General features: G+C 37.1%; 2 protein-coding genes across 3 annotated transcripts; both read left to right on the top strand.

Moving 5' to 3' along the window:
• Positions 1-3,718: 3,718 nt before the first annotated feature.
• LOC146708230 (polymeric immunoglobulin receptor-like) lies at positions 3,719-10,015 on the top strand. 2 transcript variants are annotated; one of them, XM_085460003.1, is made up of 8 exons: positions 3,719-3,791; positions 3,986-4,315; positions 5,017-5,337; positions 5,460-5,759; positions 6,152-6,292; positions 6,664-6,765; positions 6,858-6,934; positions 8,810-10,015. In XM_085460003.1, exons 1-8 carry the CDS (start codon positions 3,755-3,757, stop codon positions 8,969-8,971), a joined length of 1,470 nt encoding a protein of 489 aa, XP_085316129.1. In that variant the 5' UTR covers positions 3,719-3,754; the 3' UTR covers positions 8,972-10,015. The 2 variants fall into 2 exon arrangements, with proteins under 2 accessions (XP_085316129.1, XP_085316128.1); XM_085460002.1 differs by having other exon boundaries at positions 3,755-3,791; positions 6,152-6,205; positions 6,658-6,765.
• Positions 10,016-11,688: 1,673 nt separating this feature from the next.
• On the top strand, positions 11,689-20,137 carry LOC146708231 (polymeric immunoglobulin receptor-like). The gene is made up of 7 exons (XM_085460006.1): positions 11,689-11,762; positions 11,967-12,293; positions 12,585-12,905; positions 12,992-13,285; positions 18,268-18,312; positions 18,676-18,765; positions 18,861-20,137. Exons 1-7 carry the CDS (start codon positions 11,726-11,728, stop codon positions 18,899-18,901), a joined length of 1,155 nt encoding a protein of 384 aa, XP_085316132.1. The 5' UTR covers positions 11,689-11,725; the 3' UTR covers positions 18,902-20,137.
• The last annotated feature ends 3,415 nt before the right edge of the window (positions 20,138-23,552 follow it).

Raw genomic sequence — 23,552 nt, forward strand, 5'->3', positions numbered from 1 at the left:
TGTAATCGCACTGGGCAATTAGTGATACAAAACAACTGTTTTATCCTGTGAATAAAAGTATATGTTTTTGTCAATGTACCATAATAACAGAAGCGAAACACAATATTGTGTCAGGACAATTCACTATTTATGCACAATAAACAAAGGAGCATAGCGCGACCATTTCTGTTCAGCACCAGACTTGCTTGTAACCTATATCACTAATTATGTTATGAAAATGACGCATTAACTACAACAGCAGACTGACCTTTGTGGAAATGCTTGGAGCAGACTAACCTGTGAGCTGGAGGGTTCTGGGACGTTATATTTGGTCTTTGAATGGCTGCAATCCAGTCGCCTCTTTGTTACTTCAGAAACATGGCTCGAACAATTTCTCTTCAACGACGTAATCCGATAACAACCGATCTCTTTACCCGTCGGCTTCCCGTGGCTGTCATGCGACCGGCTATTGCAGTTAATAATACAACAGCTTCTTGACATTTTTGTGTTTCTTTTTATCGCTGTTTAACTGGTTTCAATTGAAAGCCTGCGTGCGCTAGTACCTCTTGCCACGAGTTCCCAGAATCCTTTGCGGTTTTACCCCTGAATGACGTCACATTTTCAATCTCTATATAATATGCATGTTAAATTTTATATTTGGGGTAAAATATCAAGTCTTTTCAAGTAAACCGGTTCAAGTCCAATTCAAGTCCCAAGTCATTGGTGTAAAAGTCCAAGTCAAGTCACAAGTCTTAGAACATTTTTTCAAGTCAAGTCTAAAGTCATAAAATTAATGACTCGAGTCTGACTCGAGTCCAAGTCATGTGACTCGAGTCCACACCTCTGTTATTATGCCGCGGTTTGTCTTCATCTGCCTGCCACTTTCGTGCGCCTTTTCCCCTCGCGGTGCAGGTGTCTATTTCCGAATGAGGCTCATAGTTATGGGTGTTTTCGTGCTGTTTTTTCTATTGGACGTGATGGTTATCAAACCCAAACATGATAAATTTGGCAAGCGCAGGAGACACGACACGGAGCAGATTTGTCAATCAGGCTGCAGAATGCAATGCTGTCCGGTGCAAAAAAAAGAAAAAGAAAATCAAAGAAAAAGAGGCAGTGACGGATGAACAGCGGGACCACTGTGTGCTGTTTATTAATAAACAATAAAATATATTCCTAAATGACAACATGCCTAAAAGCAGAACGGTATTTGTACGTCAGTGGGAAAATAGCGGTGGCTTGCTAGCTTTTGTGCGGCTTCACCGGGTCAGTGAAAACTTTAGAGAAAACTTAAGAGAAATGAATGAACTTACCAGGTTGCCCGATCTCTTTACATATCTTCCTCCAAGCTCGGTCCTTTATATTCCTGTCTCAGTCCAGAAAGCAGCTGGTGTCGTACGGCTCCAGGTTGTTTGCTATGCATTGATTAGCCTTCCTTCTATTGAAGAATAAAGGGCTTTGGCTGGATCTGCCCCTTTGAACTAGGTAACAGCCACGTCACCAGGCTCCTGATTGGTTGTCGCGGCGCGATTTGACGCTGGAGTTCAGATTTTTCCAACTCGAGCGGGGGACGCGAAACGCGTGTGTGCACAAAATGCAACACATAAACTCACGCGCGTGGTTTTTTTCGCGAGTCAAACGCCTGAAACGCGCTACACTCACGCGCGTTTCAGGCGTTTTGGCGTTTTCGCGACGCAAATCTGCTTCCGAATTTTCGCGGGAGCCGCAAACGCGGGTCAGCGCGCCTTTCCATTGACTTTACATGTAAACCTGACGCTCCGCCTGCCTCTATCGCGTTCGGTGTGAACACAAGAGTCCTGAGAGCAAAATGTGTTGCTGCTATCAGAAAGATGCTATGAGTCAGGCCTATGATTTGACCAAGTCAAGGTTTGATCAGATTTCCAGATAAGCACAGTGTGAGTGCAGGTCAGCAGGGAAGTGGTTATTTTCATGCTCAGGTGTGAAATAAGGTAGCAGGACATAGTGTGAGTACGGCCTTAAAGTCATATACTGAATGATCCTGCAGATATATAACATGTTTATCTTGTGTGTCTCATTAATTGAAATCCTGCAGCTAGGATAGCTAGGAAACAACTATTATAATACAGGTTAAAGGCATCCAGCTCATTTGGGGGAAGACAGAGACATTCCCAGCCAGTCAAGATATAATGTCTCCAGTGAATCTTGGGTGTGCTCTGGGGCCTCCATCCTGTAGGACAAGCCCAAAACAATTTGCCTAGAAGGCGTCCTTTAGGCATCCTAACCACATGCCCCAAATACCTCATCTAATAAGGCATGGAGGAGCAGTGGCTGTTCTCCAAATCCCTCTCAAATGAGCAAACTCCTCACCCTTTCTCTAAAGGAGAGCCCATCCACCCTTTAAAGAAAACTAATCTGCATTCCTTGTGTCTAAAACACATACAAAAGTAGATTGAACATAAATTGAACATAAATTGGCAGCTTTGCTTTTACATTCAACTATCTGGTTACCACAACAGATATGTACAATGTCTGCCCTCCTCTTTCTATCTCACGCTCCTCCTCCGCTTGGGCCAGTAACTCGCCCCTGACTCAGAAAGAGCACTCCACCCTTTTCCAGCAAAAATATGTAATCTCCATCTTGGAAGTTCTGATTCTCATTCCTGCTTCACGCTGCTCCAGTGCAAGGAGGTCATGACCTAATGAATCCAACAGAAGCACATCATCTACAGAAAGCAAAGATGAAATCCTGAGGCCACCTCTGTGAATCACCACCTTATAACATCGGAGGGGTTTGTGATTATAAGAGATGTGTTGTCTCTCAATATGCTCAAGGTAGGTTCTCCCAAGGCAAACCGGTCCTGGGCAAAAGACCAGACAAATTCTGACAACCCCTATGACAACAACACACACAAAAAACAAATCAAAGGTCCATTTCATTTCCATTTCCCTGACTCCTGGCATTTGGCCTGCATTCCTGTCATGGCTGGTGATGACCACAGCCTGTCATTAAGCAATTTGGTTTCTAGCAGGTTGGACCCCAGAAAACAGTTTTTCCCTCTGTTGTTACAAGCCGACCCTGCTGCTGTCTTGTTGTTATCTTGTTGCTGTTTTGTCGACTTGTATTGTTTGGTTATTCTTTGTGGTTTACATTGTCTTGTGCTGCCTTGTTTCGTGTTAACTTTTTGTTTTGTTTTAATCGTGCCGCAGGTGTGTGTGTGTGTGTGTGTGTGTGTGTGTGTGCGTGCACTCCTTTTTTTGTTTTGGTTTTTTGTATATTATTTACAGAGTTGTTACTTGTTCCTTATTGCTTCATTTATATGTTTATTTTGCTCTGTCTTGTGAATAATGAGCCTGTGTGCCTTTGTAACTGTTAAAACATTTGCACTGGCTAATGTAATATTTCCTGAAGTGTAACTCCACCCCTGGTGGTGTAATCAGTACCATTTAGTTAGAAAATATATGTGTCAGTGTAAAAAATAGCAAGAAAATAAAATACTATATTAAATTTACCAACTAAATTACTAGGAACTCTTTTTAGTTTAAACATCAGAATGATGGGTACGCTCAATTCATCATAAAAAAAACCAATTTCTTCAGTACCAGCCTAATAAATTTTAATGACTTTAAAGATATAATTTCTATATTGAAAATACAAATATGCAAAATTAAATGAATTGTGATCTAAATGCAGAAGTAAAAGGCTTAAACATTACCTAGATGTGAATATACAAATTGTGGGCGTCACATTTTCAGTTTATTTCCTGTCAAATTTCTACTTCTACGAAGCAAAGCAAAGATGTGGAGCCTTCAAAACCTGCTGTTTACCATCTGTAGTAAGTTGTTTTAATGACTAAATAAGTAAATAGATGAAGATTAAAGGTAAATCTAGATTAAACGTATAACTATTTATTTGCAGTGCCACACCTTTTGTTGATTTTGGTATTTTCATTAGTAATAGCAATGCTAGTATGAGTGCTGAAATGACAAAATAAATGAAATATTTTTTTATACTGTCTTTTCTTTACAGTTGCTCTGAGATGTGTGACCAGTGCAGAAGAGGTGATCCATGTGACTGGATATGTGGGGAGAGAGGTTAAAGTTTCCTGCTCCTGTGATGAGGGTTACGAGTCTTATGAGAAGTATCTGTGTAAGAACGATTGTGGCAGCGATGATGATGTTCTTATTAAAACATCTGAATCACGGAAAAACAAATACAGGATCAGTGATGAGAAAACAGCACGAATCGTCACAGCAACCATCTATGATCTTCGTTCTGTGGATGCTGGGAAATACTGGTGTGGCGTGAGCAGAACTGGAATAGATATCTACACCGAAGTCGAGCTGAAATTAGTCCATGGTAAATAAACCTTTCCCAATATTGAATTATATGTTGAATTGAGGTAAAATCATATGTATAAACCCGTTGTTATTGTATAGGTTACAATGTAACAACAGACAAAAACATAACTGATAAAACATTACTTAAATTAAATGCTATAAATATGACCTGCACCTCAGTTTTAGCCATTATAAATGTTTCAGTTTAGTTCAGGTTTTCTTAAGATCCATTACATATAATTTTGTTACAGCAAGCTAAATAAATAAAACGTCATATCTCTATTCTATGACTGTAGCGTGTCTTCTAATGCTGTTGATCTTTTTGACAGACAGCTGCTGTAACAGTGTGACAAAAATTGAAAGTTATGCAGGATATTCAGTGTCCTTCAGTTGTCCGTATCAGTCCCAGTACCAGAACAACCTGAAGTACATCTGCAGAGGAACACGGCCCTCCATGTGTCTGCAACAGGCGCTAATCACCTCTAAAAAAAAAAAAATTGGACGATTCAGTATGTTAACACAATTCACAACAAAGATTAGCAGTTTGACCCAAAGTGATTCAGGGCGTTACCTTTGTGGTATCCAAAGAAACTCTGACCTGCATCTTTTCTATGCTTTTGAGCTGAAAGTTAAAGGTGAGCATTCATAGTAACGTCTCATTATATCAGCTGACAGAAAACACTGCTTTCTGTAAAATTAATACATTTGTCTTTTTGACAGACCACTGCTGTGATACTGTGACCAATATTGAAAGTTATGAGGGATACTCTGAGTCCATCAATTGTCCTCATGAGAATCAGTACCAGAACAGCCTGAAGTACATCTGCAGAGGAAACCAGCCCTCCACATGTCTGCAGGATGCACTAATCACCTCTAACAACAGAGAAAATGGTCGCTTCAGACTTAATGATGTAAAAATGTCAAGAATATTCACAGTGACAATTAGCAGCTTGACCCAAAGTGATTCAGGGCATTACCTTTGTGGTGTTCAAACAAACTCTGACCATGATGTTTTCTCTGCTGTTGAGCTAAGAGTCAAAGGTGAGAGGTCATAGTAATATCTCATTATACCAACCAGAAGAAAACAGCTTCTTCTAAAAGACTCTTTAAAAAAGTTGAATATTTTATGAGTCTTTAATAGTTTTTCTCTTTCATTCTGACAGTGTGGTGCTGTGTCACATCAACTGAAATAACAGGTACTGTGGGACAGCCACTAACTCTGCAGTGCCCTTATCCTTCACAACATCGGGATAACAGGAAGTTCCTCTGTAAGGGAGACTACCGCAACAGCTGCAGAGACATGGTGACGAGTAAAAGCAGATTCGCACTACAAGGCGGTATTTATTCCAACTCTTTCTCAGTGACGATCACAAAGTTAGAAGAAGAAGATGCTGGGACATACTGGTGTGGGTCAGACTCACAGTGGAGAGTTGGAAACTACACCAAGATTCAGCTGTCAGTCGGTGAGATGAACACATTTAAATTAAGGAAAAATGGACAGAGCTATGAGTTACTACTATTTAAGCATAACTACAGCTGGTGATTCAGTTATTTCTAGTGTGATAGAATTATAACAACTCTGCCTTCATAGTGTTTCACACAAAGCACATAATATATGCCAAACAGAACTAGAGGCCAGTTTTTTGTGGGGGGGTTTTTTTTTTTACATCTGGCTGGTTTTTCTACATTAATTAAGTAATTAATTAATTAACAGTTTAATTTCAGTTGTGTGAATAATTTAAGATTCTTGGGGTATCAGTCAGGACCCTCTGCACTAGTCATTCTACTAAAATGTGATTCTTGTGTTAAAATAAAGTTTCTAAGAGAACTAAGAGGGTTTTTTTTCCTCCAACAGTCTTTCTGCAGCATACCAGCACTGTACCTTCTACAGTAAAAACTCCTGGAAAAACTGTACCTTCTACAGTAAAAACTCCTGGAAAAACTGTACCTTCTACAGTAAAAACTCCTGGAAAAACTGTACCTTCTACAGTAGAAAGTCTTGTAAAAACTTCTACAATGAAAACTCTTGGAAAAGCTCAAACACAAACTCCTGGTCAACCTGTTAAAGGTACAGTATATACAATATGTGTTTTTCATTTCATTAATGTTGTGAGGTCAAGTATGTTATCACTCCATAAGCTTTGGTTACTTTTATTTTTTCATGGCTACAGTTACAGTAAGTCCCTTGGGGGTGAATGTACGTCACACCAAAATGACCCTAAGTGCAAAAACAGCTATGGTTGTGTGCACCAGTAGTCAACAGCTGCAACTATTAATAAAATATAATCTAAACCCACAGTTCTGCTAAGTGTCTTTAAGAAAACCATAAAAAGGAAGTTTGTATTTTTACTGCATTCTGCTTTTCAGATTCAGCACTTTATGTTCCTTTCACCGTTCCCCTTGTGCTGCTGCTATTGATGGGCATCTTTGTGGTTGTAGTTTACAAGTGGAAACATTACAAAGTAAAAGGTATATTTTACATTCATACACATGCAGAAAGTCATCCACTCAAATGTGCATGCGAAAAGAGCATAACCGTGTTTTCTGCTGTGTGTTTTCAGAAGATGAAGCCCCTGTGGACAGAAATGCACCCAAGGCAGAAGGTTTAGAGGAAGTGATTGGTGCAATGGAAAATGATGTAAGAAAACTAAAGTACAAATTGTGTCATATCTATAACATGTCTCACCATAAACTTACAGGATAAAACGAATTGATTCTTAGTTGTGTTTAATACAATACAGTGCAAAAGTCTCGAGTCATTTTGTTTAAAAAGGCCCAGACTTGTAATTTTTTAAAATTGCCCTTAAGCCACAGTTCTCCGGGAATTCTGAAGGTCTTTCAGAGTTATTCATTGGGTGTGTTTTTTTTTCCATTCAGTTTCAGTCCGGTCCTTGTGTCTGACGTATTCTAACTCAAGATGTTTGGTTCTGAAGCAAAGTATTGAACAGAGGCATTGATAACTGTCAGTCCATTTTGTTTATGGGTTTTCTCTCTAACCTCATTATTCTTGAGAGCATTATATCTCAGAGATCCCTGGAGGAAATTACCTACAGAATCTTAGCTAAATGCTCCCAAAACCATTCAACAACCACCAAACACAGTCAAGACAGCAAAAGATGTAAACACAAAGCACGGATTGTTCAACATACACAGATATGCTGTTAAGTGCTGAAAGCAGACATCTCAAAGATTCCGAAACTGTAACTGCCCAACCAAAATTCACTGAAGCAGCAGCAAAAGACCAAAACTACACTTCACATTTGGAAAAACATTGTAATGAATTCCCTGTAACTTTTGGTATGTTTCTTCAACCACGATAGAATCGCACTTGCTGCAGAGCTCTCTGTGTAGTTCGAGAACAGTTTCCCATCAAAAGTCTCTATTTTGTGCCTTTTCCCTTGCTTATTACACACCAATCTACTGTTATGTACAATGTTGTCGGTTGCGGATTTTTAATTATTTTAATTAAATGACCTCTGACAAAGCCTTATTTCTGCTATTCAATGCTGAAGAAATTAAAACTTTCACAGATTAGGCCAAATTCTGCCAAACTACAAAACCTTCAGCTATGTCCCTAATAAAACCTCTGTAACTCTGATATTGCTGAGGTGAAGCAGAGCAATCTTTGCCCAGGTAATGTCCATATATTGATTTGTGGGTTCCTTCAGTTTTTAATCTACTGCAGCATATTTTTAGCGGGTTATATGCTATAGAAGACCAGGCCAGGAAAAACTTCTGTATAGTTTTTACCTTTCTTTTGATACCAAGATTGTTTACAGAGTTTGTATTTGCAGAGAAATGGTCAATTCACCATTGGAATGTGATTTTTAAACAGGAACCTCAGAAACATCCCTGGGGCTTAACAGACTAACTCAAGAATAAAAAACTCTAATTATGTGAATAGTCAACCAAAATAATGGAAAAACCTTTAAAATTAAAGACAAATTAAAATCAGTGAGCACTGACATATCATATGCCATAAAACTTTTCTAACCATTTCTCAATACCGTAAATCAAGAACAAGTGAAACCACTTTTAGTCAGTCATTTAAACTTATTTAAATCAGTGACTGCAACACTGGGTAGTGACTGAAAGAATGACATCACAAGTAAATGTGGTGGAAAATGAAGTCTTGCAGCCTTCTCCTTTAGAGGTATGTGCGGAGTTCAGTAATTCGAGTTGGGCTCGGAGCAATCCTGCTACACCTCAACAATGAAAAATGTCTGGCACCATGCAACTTATTTGCACTAATTTCAATTCAGTTTATTATAAAACAAAATCACAAAAGTAGTCACACCTCAAGGCACTTGAGTAAATGTAAGTTGAGATTTATAAGCTTGCCTGTGTGTGTGTAATCATGAGCGTATAGCCATTGTTATACTCATTGGTGGAAACTTGCATTAAAAAGGCAACTTTAGTTTGAATGCAGGAAAATACTTTTTAAAATCTTTGCTTCATAATAGATTCCAAAATACATAACTAACATTGCGTGTGTTAATTGGTGTCTGAATAGATTTATGGAAACCAAGAAGTTGTGATGTACTCGAAGAAGCAGACCTCCAAACAACAGAGTGCCTGTGCCCAATATGAAGATGAAGAACAAGACTATGAAAACTTCACAATATCTGAAGACATCTACTGTAATGAAAATTTCCACAAAGCCAATAGAAAATAAACAGTCTAAGGAGTTTGGAAAGAAACATGTCTGGACTTTAGAGAATTCCACCAATTGCTCTTAGAACTGAAGACGCTTCTCGGATGAGAGATAAAACATGTTCAAGAAACTTCCAGATGCTTTTCTTTCCAGCTCCTTAGACTGCGAAGACCTGGATGAACCTTCACAGACATAAAATAAACAGAGTGTTCATTTGAGGTCAAACCGTTGGTCTTACCTGTATAGAGATTAATCTACTTGAGTGATCATTAACAGTTACACAACAAATCTTAACATACAGTGATCCAGCCGTCTTATTTTCTCAGTGAAACTTTGTTGTGTTTTCTGTTTTATTATCACTTCTTACTCTTTTGCTATTAGCTTTAACTTTTATTGCTTAGTGTTAACAGCAATCTGCAGTCTTTTCATGAAATTGAACTCAAATGCAAACGACTAACACAAGTGCAAAGTAAATAAATAAGCAAAGCAAAATGAATTCCAATGTTGGACCATTTAGTAATACGTTTTATAGCACAGTCATTTTTAAATCTTTTGTTTATTTTTGCCCTATTTTAATGTAAATTGCTACATTGTCAGAGTCCTTCAGTTCCAGATATTTGGGCAGAAATCGAGCAGTGAAATGTTAAAAAGTTATGTTTACTAATTGCAATTTTCATGTAATTTTTTTTTTCTGTTTGTTGCAACTGAAAATTACCAGGTGCAGTGCTTTTATTTTATTAACATGGTAATGCTGTATTTAGCTTAAATTTATGATAACATTATTATATTTTTATTATTATTGTACATTTATTATTACTTCATATCATTAGTTGACATAAATTAGCCTTTTGCCTTAGTAAACAAGAGCATAGCACTATATTCCCGAGATATGTAAAGTAAAAATAAAATACACTGAAAGAAAAGGAACAGAAAAATCCACAAAACTCTTGACCTGATCAGTTACTCAAACTAATCCAACCTTTTCAGATTTGTAGAGAATTTGTTGCTGCTTGACTAACATCATGAACTTTATTTTTTTCCACCTCCTCTGAAGAAAATTAAACATTTTTTTCAAAAGTTACACTTTCAGTGTCACTTGTTAATGTGTCACTGTGAGCACTCTGCTGGTGCTGTTTTATCACTTCAAATACCCTCTTCTCTTGGATATTAGCATATATCACTGGTGAGACTGCTTAAATCTATTTGTGAGTGAAGAAGTAATCTCTGAATTTGTGGAAATGTTGACACAAGTTGTTGTAGCATTCAGTCCTTCACTCTGACAAGTTATCAGCCAACATTAACGAGTTTGCTCAGCATACTACATCCCAAAACTGCAAGGTTGCAGCTCACAGTCACACCTACCTGCTAATCACAGAGTAAAAAATTTTAATTTTACTCACCAGACCTTGAGTACAGACGTCTTGTACTAGTTGTGCTACATAGCAAAATGTGCTGAAGAGGTCTGTTTTGGTATGCAAATGGAAGAAACAGCTGATGAATTGTAAAAAAAAAGTCTGAAAAAATATGTAGAAAAGTTACCAAAAGTTACTTTCTGTGTGGAGTTTGAATGCTGTTTCCAACCTTGTATGGGTTCTCTCTGGATTCTTCCCACAGTTCAAAGACATGCTATGGTTTACCCTGCCTTTTGGCCTATGACATCTAGGATACATTCCAGACCCTGAACTGAATAAGAAAATGGATGGATGGATTTTTTCCCCTAGTTATTTAAAGACTATGGCACTACATGGTGAGGAGCTAATGAGCTTTAAACTATATAAACTGGCAAACTCTGATAACATTATAGGAAATTTTTATGAAAAATAAATAAACAATAACAATAATGAACCTGATCCTGGCTAGACATAGTTCAGCTCACTTCAACACACAGCTTGAGCTCTTGAACTAGTCTCTAGGGGAGGGCCTGGATTCTGTACAAATCTGGAGTTGCCCTTTGTGAGAGGCGGCAGGCAACAGCTGACAGTTCAGAATACCCAGACCTCTTGAATTTATTTCGTGTGGGGACTCTATCATCTTACAAGGAGACTTTAACTCTCGCATGAACAATTAAGAAAACCTGGAGGGGCATGAAAGAGACAGACTCCCTGATCTAAACCTGAGCAGTGTGCTGTTATTGGACTTCTGTGCAATAAATAAAAGTTAGCTGAAACCATATTTTTCCTATAACTAATTTCATGCTGAAAACATAAGAGTGTCCACAAGTGCATGTGGAACGAGTAAAACCTAGGCTGCAAGTCGACCTGAATTTACAAAACTTTGGAATACAAGGTATGTTTTTTGTTTTTTCACAGAGAGTTTTACAGACAAGAAGCTTGCCTTAAAAAATAAATGCACTGAAAAGGAGACAAATGGAAGTGAGTAGAGGCAAGAGAGAACGCGTGAATGACAATGAGACAGGTGTAATGGTCACTTTTAAGACTGTTTTCTGAATATTAACAAACCAGGAAATTAATGAACTGAGAACACAGCACAATAATCTTCAAACACAAATGTTTCTCAGATATACAAAATTAATTTCATGCAATGTAGCTGTTTCACTTTTTTTAACAGTGATGTTTATGTAAAACGTTTGAATACTTCCTCTACCATAAGAGGATATATGTCAGCTGTTTCAAAAATGACTGCTACTTACTTTTAGGGAAAGCCCAAGAATGCTCTACCTCCTCTGTGTTAAAGGTCGAATTCCACCCCTCCTTTCAAACTCCTGTGGCAAGAAGGGACTCCTATTGTGTGCATAATATTGTGTGCAACGCAAAGATGTGGAGCCTTCAAAACCTGCTTTTCATCCTCTGCAGTAAGTCCTTTAAATGAGTAAATATATAAAGATTAACAACAGATGTAGTTTGAATGGTACGTTTTACTTTTTTAGTACTGAGGAGCTGTATGACACACCCGGTATTGTTCTTGGTAATGTCTTTATACAACAATATCATTGCTATCACGACAGCTGACATGACAAAATTTAAATTATTTTGTTGTTTTCACATTATCTTTCTAGTTTCTCTGAGATGTGCGACCAGTGCAGTAGGGGTGCTCAATGTCACTGGATATCTGAGAAGAGAGGTTAACATTTCCTGCTCTTATGATCTGGGTTATGAATCATATGAGAAGTACCTCTGTAAGAACAGTTGTGGCAGGGGTGATGTTCTTATTACAACAACAAACCCAGTGAAGTATAAATACATGATACATGATGACAAAATAGCACGAATCTTCACAACGACCATCTCTGATCTTCGTTCCATGGATGCCGGGAAATACTGGTGTGGAGTGAAAAAATTTTTGAAAGATGTCTACACTGAAGTCGAGCTGAAACTAGTAAAAGGTAAACAAAAACTTGGTCAAATTCTGTTGCACACTGAAAGCGAGTTACGGCGAGTTACAGGGATTCAGGAGTTACAGTTAAAGATAAGGAATTCATAGGTAGTTTCTGTTTGTTCAGCATTATCTGTTTCTCTGCTGTAAAATTTAAACCACTATATGAGCATCAAATGATGGAAAACAGTCACAAGTTTAGAAATGTAAACTTCCTCATTGAGTTGAATATAAAATCCTTAAGTTTTATATACAGCTGTTTGTGTAACATGTCTTCTGATGCTTTTACCCCTGTTGACAGACCGCTGCTGTGATACTGTGACCAAAATTCTGAATTATCAGGGATATTCAGAATCCATTAGTTGTCCGTATGAGCGTCAGTACCAGAACAGCCTGAAGTACATCTGCAGAGGAAACCGGCCCTCCACATGTCTTCAGCAGGCACTACTCACCTCTGACAACAAGGAAAATGGACGATTCAGACTTGATGATGATAAAATGTTAAAAGAATTTACAGTGAACATCACCAGTTTGAGCCAAGAGGATTCAGGGTATTACCTTTGTGGTGTCCAAAGAAACTTTGACTTGGATGTTTTCTCTGCAGTTCTGTTGGAAGTTGAGGGTGAGCAGTCAAAGCTTCTGTGCATTTAATTACATCAGTTGAATATTTGATAATTCTGAAATAATCTTTTTCTTTCATTTATACAGAGTTCTGCTGTGTCAAATCAACTAAAATAAATGGTACTGTGGGGCAGCCACTAAGTTTGCAGTGTCCTTATTCTCCACAACACCGGGATAACAGGAAGTTCCTCTGTAAGGGAGACCAGCACAACAGCTGCATGGACATGACCAATCAAAGCAGGTTCACTGTCCATGATAATGTTTCTTCCAGCTCTTTCTTGGTGATGATTGCAGAGCTGGAAGCAGCTGACGCTGGGACATACTGGTGTGGGTCAGATTCACAGTGGAAAATTGGAAACTACACCAAGATGGAGCTGTCGGGTGAGTTGGACACTTTTATACGGGATAATGTAATGAATAGATTTGTATGCTATGTTCTTACTTGAGAGCAGTTCAGTTGTCGAACCACAAACTTACCGCTGCTGGTAAATCACTCTGAAATAATAATTGTTGGAACAGGTATTCACTGCCACTTGTGAATTAAATTCTTTGCATGTAAATTCAAAATCAGTGCTAAGAACTCAGCAACCACGCATGCAAGAAGTCATCTGTTTTCAGATTCACGCAGTTGCAGGTAACTCTGCTTTTGAAGCTGAATTCTGGCTTCTCCAATCAGCTAGCTTTATATAGTTTGAAGAGTGGAGGCCAAAGTATGAGGGATCCTAGTGTGAATGGTCACTTTCAAAGTAGTGATGCCACAGACTCTGTGATGTACTGATTAAGGTTACTGTTCTAAACCCTATGGCAGCAACATAAGCGCTGTTTTAAACCATATTTGTTTACAATTACAGAAAATTAGTTTTGCTGAATTAACTATTAACACTTATATTGTTTGCTCTTTAGCAGTCAATTCCTATTCCATATGTTCAAAATTGTAAGTCATTTTTGCTAGTCGTTCATGTCTTTATACAATGAAAAGGCCATCAGTGCACTTTTTTGCCTTTTAATAGCCTTATTTCTTCGTCATTTATAAACTCTCATAACATCTTGAGTACAGGCAACAGCTACATTACATTTTTTGGGCAGAAAAGCATCTTTAAACTCCATAAACACTCTGAATGTCACACTCGGCGTAGAATTTATTTTTGGACAATTTTTTGTTTCAATATCTGACGATTGATGTAATGAGGAGTAAAACTGTGGAATTTTAAATATATATATATATATATACATTGAAAAACATAAAATTGGGTGGTTGTCACATTTACAAAAGTCTACCTTGTAATAATTTCATGTTTCTGTGGTGAACGTAATTAAATCATGTAGAATCTGTTTGAAATTCAACAACTTTGTTCTTGTTGAGATGACATGATAGGATCTAGTAAGAGTGGTTAGTTGCCTGGACTCACGAAATTCACAAGATCACACAAGATTTCAAACTGCAAGAAAATCACTGGAGTTATGAAAGACAGAAAACTACACACACACCACGTGTATGCTATCGCTGTTTATTATGGTTTAACCTGTCAAGGACAATAATGTACAGAAAATTCTGCATCAAGCCTTGTAATTCATAGCTTTCCTACTTTTGTTAAGCCTCAAATGACAGCTTGTGGCATGATGGTTAGTGCTGTTGCCTCAAGCAAGAAGGTTCTGGGTTCAAATCCACAATCTTGCTAGTGTGCAGTTGGTTCCCACTGGGTATTCTGGTTTCCTCCCACAGTTAAAAGTCATGCAGTTATTAGAGATGGATTAATTGGTGATTCTAAATAATCCATAAGCGTGAATGTGAGTGCAAATGATTGTTTGTCTCCATGTGATAGACTAGCATGCTCTCCAGAGTTTACCCTGCCTCTTACCCTATCACTTCTGGGTTATGGCCCAGCCCCCCTGCAATCCAGATAAAGGAAGATAGAAGTTGTTGTAAACCCATTAAATTTTTATGTTAACCAGACTCTAGACTTTGTTGAACATTATGTAATATGAAGACAACATGTAGTATTTAAGTGACCAAGTGAAAATTAATGAATGGGGTGAAAGTTATTGAATAGTGTTGGAATAAAGTGACAAAATTGTGAAGGATCAAAAAATTCCAAGAGCTCAACTTACTTCATCTAAACATGTGTCAGTCATGTTTTATCAACACAATATGCACAGGTTTATTGAATATGAATAAGTTGTGTTAAAAACTGTGTCAACTTTGAGGGTCATATCACTGTGTACTGTACACTTCCTGTACACTTCTCTTTGCTACAGTATCAGGAAAACAATTGTGAAGGACTTTTTGGCACCATGAAATCTAGAACAAAACCTTTGATCTCAGCATCTAGGAGTATAGCAAGGAACCAAAGACGGTATTTCTGGTTGCGTTGCAACAGTAGTGCTGATCTAGACAGTGGTTGTGCCTTTTTCCTATATTTTAATTTTTAGTTCGATTCAGTTGACTGGAACAACAGTTTGGGATTCTTGTAGGATTCAAAATATCCCTTCAGTCGTGCCATGTTGGCATCAACATCATAGGCTGAAACATAGAACAGAGCAATCCCACAGATGTGTGAGTTGCCGTGGTCATTTTTTTTAATGCATTAAAAAAAAAGATCTGCTGGCTTAACGTAAAAAAATTAAGGTAACAATTTGCATGGATCTTTTTAAGTTACTTCAGCTTAGCCACTATAGCGTAAATGCCACAAGAGTTCTCTAGTTAGGCAAACTCTATTCCTTATGTACAAACAACATGATTTGCTTTGTCCTCTACAAGCTTAATTAAGTTGAACCAACTTAATTTTAATTGTTTAAAAATTACTCCATTTAGTTATTAAAACTTATTTTTTTTAACTTTTATTCTACTCAGAAATATCCATGCAAATTGTTACCTTAATTTTTTTGAGTACTAATAACTTACAATAACTTATAACTTACAATTATACAATAAATTACACATTGAAATTCCAGTTTTATGATCAAACTGTTTATTAGAACACCAGTCCACCATTCCAGACTCATTGACATTTCAATAGCAGACAAAATTATTGCCTCCATAAAATAAATGACATAAAACACCCCTGTAAATCTGTCTCAAAAAGACTGAACATTTTGACAGTCATGCTCTGATTTGTTTGTTTGTGTTAAAGTGATAGTTTAGGTTTTTTTAAGTATGAAGTACATTGTGAGTGTATTACACACAGTAGACAGCAGTCAGCACATTCCTGCCACCGACACGCACGATAGGCTCAGTTTGTTTGTGTGACTTTGGTAAATCTGAACTAACCCGAACTAACACCAAAGTCACCAAATAACACAATTACACTTACTGATCAAGGCAGCAGGAGACCAGCAACTCCTGTGTGCTGTCAGGTAAAATTGCTGTTTTTGTCCATGGACGCTGGTGGGCCAGAGCGATTGAAACAACAAGCAGTAGAACTTCTCTTTCCTCACAGAAAAGGCTGTCTGATAGCAAAATAAAGCAGTAAACATATTCTTGATATAATGTACATTTAAACTGACATCAGTTTTATTAGGATGGAGGCTCATCTTGCGTGCCGGTGGCCCCGTCTGCTTCTCCGTAGGTGGAGCTTACTGACTGCCATCTACTGTGTGTAATACACTCACTATACATATGTACCTCATACAGCCTCACTTCAAAAGACCCGAGATCCTTTAAAAGATCCTTTTAAAGTGCATTATTTTGAACTAGGTGTACTTAATGCTCAACGCTCAACTTTACACCTACTGCCTACTGTACAGTATGTAACACAACACATTGCAAACAACAGTGGAACATTTCCCGTTTAATTTGAGGATAGCCTCACTCTTCACATTTTTTAGTACAACAGTTTACTTTTTAGTGACATTACCTTAGGACTGGCTTTCAGATCATCCACCTCGAGGAATATCTTTTGAAACACTTCAAAAGTGTTTTTCAGTTCTTTTGGGTAGCTGAGGTTGAGTGCATATATCAGCCCCATTAGCAAGGCACAGGCTCTGGGTACATCCAGGTCTGCTAGTACTTCTGTTCCTTCAAGTATGATCCTTGCGCTGGCTGGATCAGACGTTGTGGCACCTCTGGTTACAATCTTTATCACTTCATTGGTAATATCCCCGCCACCATCCTGGTAGGTCAGAATCAATATAAATGTTTTAAGTAATCATACTTATACATGAGAGTAACACAAAATAAAACTATGTATATTATTTTTAGTGTTGAGTTTCTCCTAAAAGTTGCTTTATGTTTCCAAATCAAAGATATTTTTTCTTAAGTGATACAACTGCGCTTATGTATCTGCAGTTAACACCCAAAAGAGCAAAATTATATTTTATGTGCTAATGCACACTCAATGTAATGTCATTAAAACAACTAGTTTATGAATGTTACTTAAGATCTTTCCTGTGGCGTTTCTACAACATGGCGTTTGCTTCCTCGCCCGCGTTTTTTGACTGAACTTTGACACAGGCTGTTCTTCAGCTAGGGCTCAATTAACAAACTTCAATCTCACATAAAAATAACTCTAGGACTTAAACATCAAAATGCATCGATGTTAAACCGAATGTATACTCAGTAACCTACATTTGTTTAGTCATGAATGTAAAACGGCCCAGCCTTTTGCTGGTCAAACCTTCATCAACGCTGCAACGATTTCAAAGTAGAAAGAAGAAAAACGTGTATTACCCTGTCTTTGCAGAGTTAAAACTACTGCTACAGAAGCTCAGTGTCAATTAACACCATTTGGCTGCCACCGTAAAACAAAACTTAACAAAGACTAATGTTACGGTCGAATTACTTCACAAGTTAGCCAGAAGTGTAACGTTACTAGCTTATCACCACCACTCGCCGAAGAAGAGTTTAGTGTTGTGTAAAAAGGATTTCTTGCAGTGCGTGTTGATAGAGTTAAAGTTAGAGTTATTAGCTGTTGTGAATAAAACAAGGCAAAAAATTGTACTCACCACAAAGCTTTAACGTTTGATAACGTTCTGTACAAAATGGCGTTTCTCCGCTTTCTCTCTTTGCCTCCGTTTCTTTCGATCAGTGGTCTGAGAGCACAACATGTCCGGGCAAGTCAGCCTTGTACTCAGCTTTTAAAGGACGCTTACGAGATTTTTAAGTTGTATTAACTGAATACACTTTCATGTTAAGTTAACACAGAAATGTCTGTTCAAAATCGATATATTACTGAGCTAAGACTGTTTTCTTTATTTTCATTTCGACCAACTCATTAAATTAAGTTATCAACTGATTACAATGTGTACATGCAACAAACTTAATTTTTTATGCAGAAAAAGCTATTGATTTTAAGCTTTACTTACTAACCCCATGAATCATTTTTTAGAGTGTGTCATTGTTGAAATAAAGTTGCTTTCTCCTACAGTTTTTCTGCAGCACACTCTGGGAACTCTGGAAACAAATAACCCAGGTAAAGCTAAAGATACAGTATATGTGTCTGTTAGTTAGCTGCTAAATGCTATGACAACAGTAATAGCAAAATAAGTACATTTCCACAATATAATTAGGGTTAACATGTGGTTTTGAGTGCATGCTGGGCCTAATTCAAGCTAATGTGAAAAAAAAAATTCTAATTCAAATTAAAAATCAAATGGATGTGTGCATCAATGCAACACTTAAGTTAAAATACACATAACTTTTAATAAAAAGATAACGAAACCATTATGTAAACTAAGCCCACAGTTCTGCTGTTATGCCTGTGAAAATTGAATGCTTTGGAAAATGCTTGCTTTAAAAATGCTTTTACAGTGTTCTGTTTTATTTTTTTTTCCAGCACTCTATGTGGTTTACATTGTAACCCCTGTGCTCCTACTGATGTGTGTCCTGTTTATTCTTTATAAGTACAGACGTTCCACAGTTAAAGGTATCATTTACATTCATATACACAGAGAGATCCTTACATTCAAATATGGAAAAGCATGCAAAAAAGTGTAACCAAATCTAATGCTCTGTTTTTAGGTGATGAAGCCACAAGCAGAAATACCCAAAATAAGCTATAGAGCTCAGAGGAAGCGATGGGGGCAGCAGAAAGTGGAGTAAGAGAAGTTTAAAGCCTTAATAGAGTTTTGTTTCTTTAATACACTTAATTATAAATATAGGGCATAAAATAAATGACTGATTTTTATTTTTAGTTGCATTTAATATGTAAAATTTATTTGTGATGTAGCACAACTGGAATTTCATGAAGTCTCCCATTTGGAGTCATTGCCCATACATTTTTATTTTTGATGCTGAGAAAATAGCAAAGTGATGTATGAATGTTGATGAAGTCCACACTATAGCATGGGTTCAGTCTCGTTCTGTGACAGTGGGCAAACAGCTGAAAGTCACAAAGGTCAATATAATTGCAATTGGAAACTTGAATTATGTATTCAAGAAAATAACTTATGTACAAGAGAAGTGCTCCCCTGGCCTTGTTTAAGTTCTATGTGGGTTTCTGACATTAATTGTTGATGAATGAGTATATCATAGTGCAGTCTTTTATTGTGACACATAGGGGAGGCTATCGGCCAGCAGCCTGCACTTACACTAGAGAACCATGGATACATAATTTATGTGCTGCTGTTTTGATAATTTCAGTCTTTGTGTTTTAGATTCTGTATTTAAAGAAGTATCAACTGTTTGTACTTTCTTCAGTTTTCTTTAAATATATTACAAGTCTGGAGAGACATACGTGTATCTTCCCTCAGTAGTGGAGGTATACACTTGTATGCAATGACATACAATGACAAACATTCTACACTGGCTGTAGTGCTACAATAGAACATTCAAAAATGTTTCCATGAAATCCCAAGTGTCTGTAATACATGTCACTCATAGTTCTGTTTATTGTGTTGTTGTTGTTTTTAATGGAACTCAAGAAGCTGAGATGACTGGTAGCCACTATGAGGATATCGGTGGAGATGAAGTATCTATCAAAACTTTACCAGAAAAAAAAAAATCTACCGTGATACAAAATTTCAGCAGAAGACTGTTTTGTTTTTTGCTTGATTTTCATAACAAAATCTGCTGTTTTTATAAAATTGTAGAAAAACCAGAATATAAATTATCAACATGAGTGTAAAGAGAATTAATAAGCAAAGCAAAAAAAAGTGCATGGAATTAATTTTAAGTTTAACAGTAGAATTATTTTTGTTTAGCTTAGTATTATATTTTACTGATGCATTCAAAGAAAAAAGAAAGAAAATAAAACACGTCCACAAAACTGTTTAACTGGTCAGTTTTTCAAAGCACCTCCAGCCCGTTGCAGACGGACATCCTTCAGAGGAGCCAGGAAATTAAACTTCCTTCCTTAGCTTTCAATGTCACTGCTATTGTGTAGCAGTGAATACAGTTATTGTGGTGGAGTATTTAAATAAGTGTATTGGAAAAGAATCCTGTTACTCATGAACTGTTATCAGATTCTCTTCATGTGTGTTAATTTTAAAAGCTAACTTTATAAAATTAATATTAATAACTCCCATTTTAGAGATAGAACATAAATTGCTATTTAGAGATTAAAATAGTAGGTTTGATTTTCCTGACTAACTATCATGGACTTTCCAGATGCAGTCTCCTGGAGAAGCGGGGTAAAGGTAGCTGAGGTAGTGTGTCAGAGAGGAGGATGCTGGAAAAAAAACTCCTCAGCTTCGGGGACAGTCCATCTCACCGTCTCACCTCATGCATTAATTTTATTCACTGTGTCACTTTCTGCCTATTTGCACTGTGATAGCTTAGTTGGTGAATCCTGTGACTTTATTTTTAATTGCACTGACTATATAAAAGGCACACCAATTTCCTTTTGGATTAAAAAAGTTCTAATCAAATATTTGATTTACTCTGCTTCTTAAGTGTGTGAATTCAATAGTTTTACAATACATTTGATAAGGATTATGAGAAGTACCTTGAGAGAAGTACCTGTGTAAGAATCACTGTGGCAGTGATTATGATTTTATTATAACAGCAAATCTAGTGAAAAACAAATATGCAATTCATCATAACATAACAGTGTCTTCAAAACTCCCACCCCTGATCTTCATTCTACCGATGCTTAGAAATACTGGTGTGGGGTGACCAGAGCTTTGAAAACTATCTACACTGAAATAAAGCTGAAATTGGTACCAGGTAAATAAAAGCAAACTAAAATTCAATTGTACATTGAAAGTGAGTAAAATGAGAAAATACATATGTTGGTTCAGTTGGCTGGAGTAAGATCAGAAGAAAATGACATATTCATTGTTTAACACTAAGAACAGAACAGAATAGGAGCTAAAATGTACTAGAGAAGCGAAATCAGTTGTTGGTCTCTGTTGACCTTCTTGCATAAGGTTATTTGTGTTGTTGCTTATGTTACACACACTGTTCTATGTGATGTCTTCAAATGTCCACTGTGTTTATGAATTAGGAAGAAACAGAACTTGATGCATTAAACTACAATTATCATCATATTCATGTTATTCTTTGAATACACAGATACGCATGTCTTTGAATAACAAAACAGCTTGTAAATGGGGGAAATTCTTTGCACATTTGGGTAATGTGCAAAGATCATTGGGATTATTAATGGGAATCATGAGAGTTGCATCACGACAAAGAATGTCTCTCTGTAAACATGTTTACTAACTGAATAGGAGAGCGACCATGCTGCTGTTGACCTGTGACATTACTCTGAACAGAATGCAAGATTTCATGTTTATACAGTAAAGTTAATAACTTCATTAAAACTGTGAAATTATTTTTCAGTTTCGCAAGAAAACCGATGTGTGAGACAGAGTGAGAGGTGTGTGAATCTCTGACTCTGGGTGTGATGGCAGCCCTAACTTCAAACAACACACATGTTAGACAGATGGAGACCCTCAGTTTCAAGAAGTGTGAACCTAAATTTCTATGTGAGGCTGTATCTTGTATGTGCTTATATTTCCCTATTTAGTTATGGTTATTGTTAAATAGTGTATAATTTGATAGTTTCTTATTTGTAATGCCTCATGTTTAGTTTACTTCCCCTCCTGATTCACCGTCTAAAATTACTGTTATCTTCTTGTGTCCACTTTCCCTAGTGACCTTGACCTGCTTGTCCTTTGTCTTTGTTTTCCCAGTGTTATTAATGTCCTCTCTGTGTTTCCAGCCAGTTTTAGATCCTGTTTACTCTTCTGTTTATGGATTTTTTTACCACCCAAAATGAAGGCTCATTTGCATTAGATTTCCATGTGTCTGTATTTGGGTTCTAAACTCTGCAGTGTACATTAGCATTTTATGTAATCAATATCACTCTAGAAACAGAACTGACTGATTCCAGAGACATATGAGTTTGACCATTTAAAGAGTAGCAGTGGGTTTAGCATGTGATAGCTGTTGGTTTGTCGCAAACTGCCTCAGGCTGAAGGTGTTTAAGTATTCCATAGATTTAGTCACATAGGCAAGAGGCAATTTTCCACAGCCTTTAACTCTAAACCATAATGGTATCCAAATAGAAGAAATGTGGGATGAATTACAAAAAAAGGACAACTGTTACTGTATGAGAAAAATGATATAGGCAAAATGACAAATCACTCAAAAACATCCTCTGAAAAATAATAGGGTTTGTCATATAAACAACATAACATCTCAACAAACAGAACAGCAAGTTAACACAAAGCAAAGGGACCCTGGGGTGTAGAGCCTTACGCATATGTATATGTGGAAGACAAAGTGCCAGAGAGAAAAAAAAGAGGAAAAAAGAGAAAAGAAGACAAAAAGAAAACAGAGGAAAAGAAAAAAAGCTGAAAAAAGATTGACAGAGTAAGAAAGAGCGAGAGCCCTCCTGAACCCTCACTTATGTTGACTGAGGTTCCTTGTACCTTTCCTCCTCCATGAAGTACAACCCATGAATCACATAACTTTCTGGGCATTCTACACAGACCTTATCATCCACCTTAGTTACAGTCATCTTTGACAGGTTTATGACCAAGGTTATGCCAGCCTTACATACGTGTGTAGGATGTAATTAATTCTACTTGACAAGTTTTTATTAAAAATGGCTTACAACGCCAAAATAAACCATAAATCTAACTAGTTAGGCATTTTTACAACTTTGAACATTTTGTGGTGTCAATTTTATTATTATAAATTATGGCTCTTTTGAGACATAATTTATAACAGTGCCAGTGCTATTAACAGTGCCATTTATTGTGTGTCTTGTGCATTTGTCTTGTCTTCCTCCTCTCACCCCAACCAGTCGCAGTAGGTGGCTGCCTGAATCTGGTTCTACAGAAGGTTTGTTCCTGTTAAAAGGAAGGTTTTCCTTCCTACTATCTGCAAGTGCTTACTCATAGTCTCAGTCTGTCTGCTCTTCCTGGACTACAGCTTGACATTCAACACCATAATGCAGGGGTGTCAAACTCAAATACACAGTGGGCCAAAATTCAAAACTGGAACAAAGTCGCGGGCTAACATTAATATTTATTGAAATATATTTATTCCTCCAGATATAAGAATGAATCTTTTCTTATGAACTCAAACACGTTTTGCTGAAAAACTGAATATGGAACAAGCAAAGCTTAATACTAAACAATATATATATTAGCTGTATAATACCAGTAGGCCAGCTCTAATAGTAATTTGGTATGGCTTCGCGGGCCAAATGTAATTAGGCTGCGGGCCAAATTTGGCCCACGGGCCAGAGTTTGACACCTA

Source organism: Copadichromis virginalis, linkage group LG6 (assembly GCF_057382275.1).
Source record: "Copadichromis virginalis isolate Kocher_CV1m ecotype Utaka linkage group LG6, C_Virginalis_male_GT1.1, whole genome shotgun sequence".
Classification (NCBI taxonomy): Eukaryota; Metazoa; Chordata; class Actinopteri; order Cichliformes; family Cichlidae; genus Copadichromis; species Copadichromis virginalis.

Bases quoted from the DNA above. Each gene is read 5' to 3' on its own strand.
- LOC146708230 (XM_085460003.1), top strand. From the start codon at position 3,755: ATGTGGAGCCTTCAAAACCTGCTGTTTACCATCTGTA. The intron at 4,316-5,016 runs GTAAATAAACCT...TCTTTTTGACAG, and splicing joins CGAGCTGAAATTAGTCCATG to ACCACTGCTGTGATACTGTG. The intron at 6,766-6,857 runs GTATATTTTACA...GTGTGTTTTCAG, and splicing joins GAAACATTACAAAGTAAAAG to AAGATGAAGCCCCTGTGGAC.
- LOC146708231 (XM_085460006.1), top strand. From the start codon at position 11,726: ATGTGGAGCCTTCAAAACCTGCTTTTCATCCTCTGCA. The intron at 12,294-12,584 runs GTAAACAAAAAC...CCCTGTTGACAG, and splicing joins CGAGCTGAAACTAGTAAAAG to ACCGCTGCTGTGATACTGTG. The intron at 13,286-18,267 runs GTGAGTTGGACA...TTTCTCCTACAG, and splicing joins CACCAAGATGGAGCTGTCGG to TTTTTCTGCAGCACACTCTG.